Source organism: Penaeus japonicus, unplaced genomic scaffold (assembly GCF_977035675.1).
Source record: "Penaeus japonicus unplaced genomic scaffold, GWHDUDI00000001_assembly GWHDUDI00000026, whole genome shotgun sequence".
Taxonomy (NCBI): domain Eukaryota; kingdom Metazoa; phylum Arthropoda; class Malacostraca; order Decapoda; family Penaeidae; genus Penaeus; species Penaeus japonicus.
The window spans coordinates 22505266-22515265 of record NW_028234428.1 but is presented as its reverse complement, the minus strand read 5'-3'; the positions used below and the strand labels follow the sequence as shown (position 1 = coordinate 22515265).

The 10000-nt window shown below is 33.5% G+C and overlaps 1 protein-coding gene across 10 annotated transcripts in view; it reads left to right on the top strand.

The window, feature by feature from the left end:
- The window catches only part of LOC122250611 (uncharacterized), a 53753-nt gene that overhangs the window by 35271 nt on the left and 8482 nt on the right, over positions 1-10000 (top strand). For 5 of the 10 annotated variants that reach the window (XM_086552135.1, XM_086552134.1, XM_043012110.2 and 2 more), the window contains exon 4: positions 8369-8387. The exons of the other annotated variants lie outside the window; for them this stretch is intronic. In XM_086552135.1, coding sequence (XP_086408261.1) covers positions 8369-8387 — 19 coding nt within the window. The remainder of the gene's footprint in view (positions 1-8368; positions 8388-10000) is intronic. 10 annotated transcript variants of the gene reach the window in all.

The window sequence follows — 10000 nt, the reverse complement described above, 5'->3', positions numbered from 1 at the left end:
TATATGTATATATATGTTAATATATGTTTATATATATGTATGTATATATATGTATATATGTTTATATATATGTATGTATATATATGTATATATATATAATGTATATATATGTATGAATAGATGATCTATATATATTTTTTCTATATATATAAATGAATATTAATATATTCATATAATATAATAGATATATACATATATATATATTTATATATATATATGTAACTTGCTTATATTTATATATATATATATGTATATTGTATATATATACATATAAATGAATATTAATATATTCATATAATATATATATATAGTAGTAGCAGCTGTACAGTGTGGACGTGCTGAACTGTTGCTCTGAAAAACTCCTTAATTTCTCATCCCCGCCTGCCACGAGGCTGGGGGGAAATGAACAGAGATTAGTGAAGTGTACAAAACACTGAATGATCTAGAAAAAAATAGGAAAGACAAAATAGAAAATAAATTAGAACAAAAAACAACTGGAAGGAAAAGAAGTGGCATCAAGGAGAGAGGGGAGGTCAAAACGCTGGGTCAGCGGTTCAGCGTGGCCCAGCTGCTTCCAAGGTGACCTTGACCAGACTTGAATAACTAAGGGAACACTACATGTTTAAACCAAGGAGAAGTAAAAGAAACTCTAAAACTGAAAAATGTTTTAAACACAATGAAAAAAAGCAATTTATATGCCAAACCTGTGATAGAAAAAAATGTCACAAATGTGAAAATACTTACTCGAAAAACAGGAAAGAAATTATAAGTAATATTGATGCTTACCTAACAGGCATCAGTAATGAACTAAAAATAGATAATCAAGAAAATATACAGAAAGACTGCAGCTGGTGCAAAGACATCAATACTAAAAGTAATTCTAGTCTTAAAACTGAACTGGAAAAAATTCAAAGTTGTGACGATATATCAGAAGCCAGTCTTTTTAAAGAACTAATTAGAATTGAGGAAAATAGGGACACAATGGCAGAAAATGTATATGCACCCGTATCAGACATTCTGGAAAAAGAGGAAATGAGCCATATCAGTGACTAAAAAAACAGCACACCCAAAAAGTGTGAAGGGGCATGCCCACTAGAAAACAATTCAGAAAATGTATGAAGAATTAAAGGACTTCAAGATTCAATGTTTGAGGGAGATACAAATATTGAAAGATGAAATTCATGAATTAAAACAAGAGCAAAAAGAAAAACCTAAAGAAAAAAAATTAACTCAGGCTGCTGAATTGGAAACAGAAAAGGCTGTACAAGACACTAAAAATGTAAAAGTAAAGCCAAAGAAGAAACAAGAAAATCCAAGAGGTGAGCAAAGTAAAGTAAATCAGGAAGAAGAAAAAAAACTTTTCTGATATAGTAAGGCAAAAATCAGATAAACAGGCCATGAATATTCTAGACAATGGTATTTCAGACACTGAACAACCAAAAAAAGATGATGAGGCTGACTGGAAGGTTGTAGGCGACAAAAAGAAGCAACCAAAACAACCTACAAAAGAAAAGTCAGAGAAGAAAAATGAAGATACATTCAGAGCAAATAGGCTCTTTATATACAATCTAGAAGAAAAAGAAGAAAATGATCCTGAAATCAGGAAAACAAATGATATGAAAATGATTAAGGATATCAACAAAATTGAACCTCAATGAAATTATCAAAGTTGAGAGTGCCTTTAGAGAGGGCAAATATTTAAAGGAGGCTTTGAGACCAAGGCTAATTAAGGTCAAATTAGAAAATGAAAAACAGAAATGGAAACTGATTGGAAAGAATATGAAACTAAAGGAAATTGATGAATATAAAGAAGCATGGATATCACTGGACTTGAGCTATGAAAAAAGGCAAAGTCAAAAAACATTGATAAATAAACTAAGAGAAAACAGAGAAAAAGATGGAGCAGGAAAACACTGGTATATCACCAGCAACAGACAAGGACATTCAGTCCTGCGAAGCATACCTATTCGAACAAAGGCAGGTAATGAAACGCCCACCGCTACACCGGGGGAAGGTCCAGCTCCCCCAAAGTAGGGGGAAACGACATCAATTATCTAACAACAGTAGGTAATGTAGACATGCAAAGAAATAATTTATTTGAGAGTCTCATGTTGCTAAATATACAGGGATTATATCCAAAAAGTAACCAGACAAAACCTACATATCTAGAGGACATGGCAAAGATCAACAATTATTCAATGATAGCTCTTACAGAAACTCATCTGAATGAAGACATAAAAAATGAAGAAATTAAAATTGATAACTATGAGTTAATAAGGAAAGATAGAAATAAGAGAAGCAGAGGAGGAGTAGCTCTTTATATCAGGAAAGAATTAGCAACTAGAATGGATACTGTAATAGAATACTCTAATAATACAGTAGAAATACTAGGGGTATTGGCAAAAGATACAAAAAAGCTATACATTATTTTATACAGACCTGGAACAACAGAAACATCTTTCAATGAATCACTAGGCATTATTAGTAATTACATTGTCAATACAAGGGAAATTGAAGCTATTATTCTACTTGGCGATTTTAATTTCCCCTTTATCGATTGGGAAACAAAGAAAATAAAGATAAACTTTAGCCATAATCAAATAGATTGGAAAAAAATAAATGCAACACTAGAAAAGTCATTGAAAGATATTGACGTCCTCTTAACACCAAAAGATATACTAGAGAAGCTTTATAATGCATTTAAAGATGTTTGTAGAATGTTTGTCCCCCAAAAAAACAACAGAAACAAGAATATTATACCAAGAGATCGAAGGATCATGTTAAGAAACAAAAAAAATTAGGTTAACAAATTGAAAAAAACAACAGATCAGATCAAGAGAGAAAGGATCAAAGCAGAGATAAGGGTTTTGGAAGATAAATTAAAACTATAAGTAACCAAAAAGCAGCCGAAGAAAAAAGAGCTGTGGAGGCTATAAAACAGAATGCAAAATATTTTTTCTCTTATGCAAACAACAGGTTAAAGAGAACAGAAATTGGGCCTCTTGAGAATAATGGTGCATTGGTAACTGATTCAAAGGAAATGGCTGAATTACTCAAATTGCAATATGAAGAAGTCTATAGTGTCCCAAGAATAGAAAAATTAATATCAGACCCACAGAAACATTTTAGTATTATTAGTAATGAAGATGAATGTCTCACTGACTTCATATTCGATGAAAAAGATATTCTTGAAGCAGTAAGTGAAATACCAACAAACTCAGCAGCTGGGCCAGATGAAATCCCAGCAATCTTTTTAAAAAACTGCAAAGAAACCATAGCAAAGCCACTGGTAACTTTGTGGAGGAAATCTTTGGACATGGGGACTATCCCCAGCTTACTGAAAGAGGGTACTATAATTCCAATATATAAAGGTGGAAACAAAGGTCAGGTAGCACTAACAGCACTAACAGCACTAAGTAAGCACTAACATCTCATATAATAAAAATATTTGAAAGAGTAGTGAGGAAAAAAATTGTTCAATTTTTAGAAAAAGAAAGCAAGATAAACCCCGGGCAACATGGATTCAGAAGTGGTAGATCTTGTTTATCACAGATCCTGACACACTTTGAACACATACTAAGGGACCTAACTGAAAATAGAGAAGTTGACGTAATATATCTAGACTTTGAAAAGCTTTTGACAAAGTAGATCACGGCATCCTGCTACATAAGATTAAAGACCTTGGAATCGGCGGGAAAGTTGGAAGATGGATTTACAACTTCCTAATAAATCGTAAACAAAAAGTACAAATTAATGGGCTTTACTCAAAGGAAACAATTATTATGAGTGGGGTGCCACAAGGGTCCGTTCTTGGGCCCTTGTTATTCCTTATGATTGGTGACATTGATAATGGTGTGAAACACTCAAGAGTAACATCATTTGCAGATGATACAAGAATAAGTACACCCTTAGATATACAAGATAATGAAAACAAACTTAACGAGGATCTACATACCATCTGTAAGTGGGCATATGACAATAATATGAAATTCAGTGCAGATAAATTTGAAATCATAAGATATAGTCCAATTGGAAATTCAAGGGCAAGATCATATTTTGTCGATGTGAAGATTGAGGAGAAAAAAGTGAAAGATCTAGGACTCTATATGAGTAATGACATGAGTTTCAGTCACCATATAGAGCAGATTGTCAACAAAGGAAAAGTTATGAGTGGATGGGTAATGAGGACTTTTAACACAAGAGACCCAGAACACCTTTTACCACTATGGAAAACATTAGTGACCACAAGACTAGAATACCAGTGCCAAGTATGGAGCCCAAATCTTATAAAAGATATAATGTTGATAGAACAAGTCCAAAGAATCTTTACACGGAAGTTAGATAATATGATGGGTCTAAACTATTGGGAAAGACTAAAAAAACTAAGACTGTACTCACTACAAAGGCGGAGAGAGAGATACTTCATTATATATGTGTGGAAAATTATTGAAAACTTAACACCAAATCCAAGACCTGTTGAAGGAGGGGGAATTCAGGTAAGACATTCCCCCAGGCAGGGAAGAACATGCTATCGCATTGGGATAAGTGCACAAACATGCCTGTTAAGAAAAATGCAAAAACAAAGTTTCCTAATAAACGGACCTAAATTGTTTAATAGCATACCGAAGGATATAAGAAACTTAAATCAGTGTAGTGTTGAAGTGTTTAAAAGAAAACTAGATAAATGGCTACACTCAGTACCAGATGAACCACCATGTGGTAGTGAAAGAACGAAGGCTGAATCAAATTCAGTTGCTTGCAACTGACAAAAAACGGGCGGTCCCCCAGGATGGCCCTGGCATGAGCTAATAACAAAGCTCAAGCTGTAACTACCACCAAGTAACCAAGTATATATATATAAATATATATATATAAATGAATATTAATATATTCATATGATATGATATATATATACATATATATGTATATATATACAAATATAATGATATGTATATGTAAATATATATTATACATATATATATGATATATAAATACATATGTATTTATTTATATATACATATATATTCATATTTATATACATATATATATATTTTTATATTATATATATATATGATTGTATATAATGTATGTTACATATATATGTATATATTTATTTTTTATATATGTATATGTATATATATTTTTTATATATGTATATGTATATATATACATATATATATGTATAGGCATATGCATATATATACATGTATAATTATGCATGTTTATATGAATATGTATATATGTATATATATATATATATATATATGTATGAATAGATAATCTATATATATATATGAATATGTATATATGTGTATATATTTATGTATATATATGTATGAATAGATAATCTCTATATATATATATATATAAATGAATATTGATATATTCATATAACATAATAGATATATATGCATATATATATAAATATATATATGTATATATATATATGTATATATATACATATATTTATATATTTATATTTATTTATATTGTATATATATATATAACATATATATTTATATATTTATACATATGTATATTATATATATTTATATATTTATATATATGTATATTATATATATGTATGTATATATATGTATATATATATATAAATGAATATTAATATATTCGTATAATGTAATAAATATATGTATATATAAAATTTATACATATATATGTATATATATGTAAATATATTATATATATATTATATATATTATATGTATTATATATATATAAATATATATATACATATATATGTATATATGTATATATGTATATATCTTTTTACTTAAATGAATGTGTCTGGAATATTAGAGAAGAAATGTTACTTATAAATGTTCTGGTTAGGAATATGATGTATGATTATGTTAATTTGACAATTAGACAACCAGCAATGAGTCAGAGTAGGAATGAAGACACAAGTGATGTAATTTCATACTATGACACCTTTATGGTGACCAAACAAAATTAATATTATGATTAGCTAAACAGCAAATCTCTTAACAATAAGCAGATTGCTGTAAACACAAAGGCCTTTACTATCAACCTACTTTGACGTGTGAAAAAGTAACTGAAGTTGAGAATATGTTGCAGAAAAGTAAAATGAAATAAATGATGCTGAAAGTGGGACAAACTTGCTGTCACCAATCCTAGAAACTTTGACATGTCAAATTTGGGGCAACTGTTGTGTCTACTTAACTCCTCAAGCTGGAACTAAAAATATTCATAAATTATGATACAAGAAAGTTTCACACTTACTGTCCTTCTCTTAATAGAATGGAAAATGTGAATCTAAACGAAAATGGAGTTTTTAAAAAGCCTATTTTGCCAAACTACACAGAGGTTGGAGTATTGTTAGCCTTTTCCAAAACATCAGTTGCAGAGGTTGAAGGAAAAGCGCAACCACTTTATGATAACAGTATTGTGAAGTTGTGATTTTAACCCACACAGGACGGGTGGTACAGCATGTGTACTGCGCATTCAAAAGCCCAGTGGCCGGGCGGCACAGTATTGTGCCAGCCATTCAGTTGATTTAGGCCTAATAATTCGAACGCCCCGGCATTTGGACATTCAAGGCTAGAATTCCCCCGTTGGGGATGGGTTAAATTTCATCACAATTTAAAGGCTCATCCCTGTCAGCTTTATCCTAAAATAGCTAAGAGCTAATCGTACATCCCAAGAAACAGTTCAGAAATCTTTCATTCTAGCATATGCCATTCATGAACTGATTTCCACAGCACTACTGTTGCAGCAAAGCTGAAGTTGTCTCATTATTCCTTTAGCTTTGGACTTTCCATGTTTTCTAAAAAATAGAATGTAGCTCGTTTTGAGAGCATGCTTTCTTTCTTCAAAGTCACAGTTAAAACTGCTTGGATAAAGATGGAGTGGGAGTGTGGTTGCAAATTGAATCCAACCCCAGAATTCTAAGGGATATAAGTCAGTTACATCAATGAAAAGTTTTTTACCTTGTCATTTTTTTTGGCCAGATTTCTCTTAAGAGCCCCAGATACATACAGAATAACTACTAGTGTAACCAGCTTATTTTTGAAATGGATAATAAAGGAATAAAAACATAATTACTCCAAATGACCATCAACAACCCTCTGCATCCAGTAATATTCTGGATAATCAAAGTACAATTTCAGAAACAACTTATGAAATGTGCATGTAATTCTCTTTAATGCTTTAGAAGAAAGAGCCATATGATAAATTTTATGAAGAATCTTATGGCTAGTAAAGGTGTTTACTTGAAAAAGCCATTTTTTTTTTATAAAAAAACTATTTAGAATATTTATGCATACAGTGTCTGTATGATAAGATATATGACAAATTAAGTACAAGATTCTAATATCCACATTTCTAACAATTGGAAGAAGCCTAAAGTGAAATACAAATGTAGGAAAGTGAAAGACTGCTATTTTCTTAAAAGTTATATGACTCAATTCTCAAAAGAATAAAGAATCCCAATTACAATAGCTTACTAGCATTGAGATTCACAGCTAGATACTGAAAGAATGGACAAGTCTGTTCAGAAGTGTTGTGCTTGAGGGAATTTAAAGTGAAGTCGATAGACAGATACTTCCTCAACATTTTCTTTGCCACTTACCTGACAAAGAAAATATTAAGGGAGTTGGAAAGGATTAAAAGGTAAGTAAACTAAAGGTAAGTATTTTCAGCTCATCGAATAATGTATTTTAACATATACATCCTACAAACATTTTTTTTTCTATAAAATTAGTTTTTTAGTTTTATGGTAAAAAAATTGGGATAAATTTAACATTCATTTTCTATCTTTTATGCTTTGCATAAATTTTTAATGATGTTATTTATAGATACTGTAGAAATGCATACTAAAATTTTACTACAAAGATATGAGCACAGTTCAGGATTTGATTTTGAATAATAGTCACATGACTCAGAAGTCACCATTAAGATGACTAGTAGTTCAATTTATGTTATTTTCCCTGTTTTGTTCCTATTATGATATATGAAAATTACAGATCTGAGCTCATTAAGTAAATCATTAAGAAATTAATACCACATTAATTATGTTAAGTTATAAGGACATACATTGCAATACTATGAATTTACCAACTCAGATCTTAATCAATTAGATACTTTTTTCTTCATTAGAAAGTGCTGTTACTACTACCATTGCTGCATCTTTGATAGAAAATGAATTGTCTTTTACAATATATGGATTTGAAAAGATTCCTAGTTAATACTGTATTCCTACACATATTCATGTCAAGATTGTTTCTAAATATACAGATGTATCCAATGGTAGAGAAAATCACTATTCACAAAATAGATTTACAAAAAAGGAATCAACAGTTTTGAAATGGTCCTGTTTTTTTATCTTCAGATCTGGGGAGGAAGGGAAGGTACATAAGAGCGTAAGGGGGAAGCAACTCAGTACAAGAAGGACAGTTGAGGACAGGTAATCGGAAATGAAGGCTGGAACGAACAGGTGATTTGAACCAAGGCAGGTCTGTTCAGGTTGCAGGATGTGAGAAAGGTGACCGGCGTAGGGCTACAGCTTAAGAATGTGTGAAGCAGGAAGGCTGTCAGCAGAAGAAAAAAACTATTGAGGTTGAAACTGGACAGTCTATTAATGAGGGAGGATTCCACCAGTCTGCGGGGGTGTACATCGGCGTAAGGAAACAGAATGTGGGCAGCTGACCAATCCATGCGGTGACGCTTGTCCTATTGATGACAGAAGAGAGCATTGTTAGTAAGGCTCCTGGATACAACGTACTTATGTTGGGAGACGCGCTTGATGAGACAGGCGCCGGTCTCACAGAAGTACTGTTTCTCAGAGGAGGAGCAAGGAATGACAAGTGCGGACTTTCAACGGGTAGGAAGGACAGGTGTGGAACAGGATGCGATGGGGAGTGTACACCTAGCGAATAGTGAGCATGCAATTAAAGGTGAAGTGAGCGACAAAGAGAGTGGACTTCCTTGGTATATGGCAGGTTAAGAACTGGTAGGTGAGGAGTCTCTCAGGGAACGCTTGATAGTGCGGCGTCGAGAACAAAATGAAGGCAGCCCAACTTGCCGAATGAATGATGATGTAAATCGATCTCCATGCTGCTGATCACAGATGCAGAGGGCACGAAGAAAGAGACTAATAAGACATCTATCATAACCTGGAGAAATAATCAGTAGAGAGATGAATCAAGGTGTCCAAGAAGGTGAACTGGTTGTCGGCCACCTTGAAATGCATGGGAAGAGAGAAATTCAGTTTCTCTAAGAAGTCTGGGAAGAGAACAGGGTCTTGCGGTCCAACATACCTTAGCCATATTGAAGGACGAAGGGATATGGAAGGAAGAAGTTCGAAGTACTCCGTGAACAAGTTGGCCAGGACAGGAGAAAGAGGAGACTCCAGAGCACCACCGGAGGTCTGACAGTAGAAACGTCTTTCGAAAGAGGAGTTGGATTCCGCACACATACGGATCAACTGGAGGAAGACGTTCAGTAGGCAGGAAGGTTAGTGAAGAGAGATTCGACGTCTAGACTCATCATGGCCGTGGACATGGCCCCGCGAACACGGGCGATGAAATCCTTAGAGTGGCCATGGTGAGTCGGAAAGAAGGTGTCGAGAAGAGGAGTGAGGGACAGAGCCATCCAGGAAGCAAGATGCGTCACATTCAACCACCGCCCTGGGCGGGGGTGAAATGGTGCAGAAGCACAGTGAGGGAGACCAGGATTTATAACCCTGAACCTTTGGAGAAGGTTAGCCTCCGAGCAACCCGACTATAGTTGCTTCCGGCGACGATAGAGTGTGGTTGCAATGTGTTCACATGGGTTGCTGGTCAGGCGAACATAAGTGGAGATGCCCAACAGGTCCTGGGCCTTTTGCAGGAAGGAAGCATGGTGGAGGACCACCACCGAATTACCTTTGCCAGAGGGCAGAAGAATGACGTCCTCCCTGCATAAACTTTGCAAGGCATCTCGGTACCGTCTGGGGATGGAAAGTTTTAAGATGAAGTAGGGA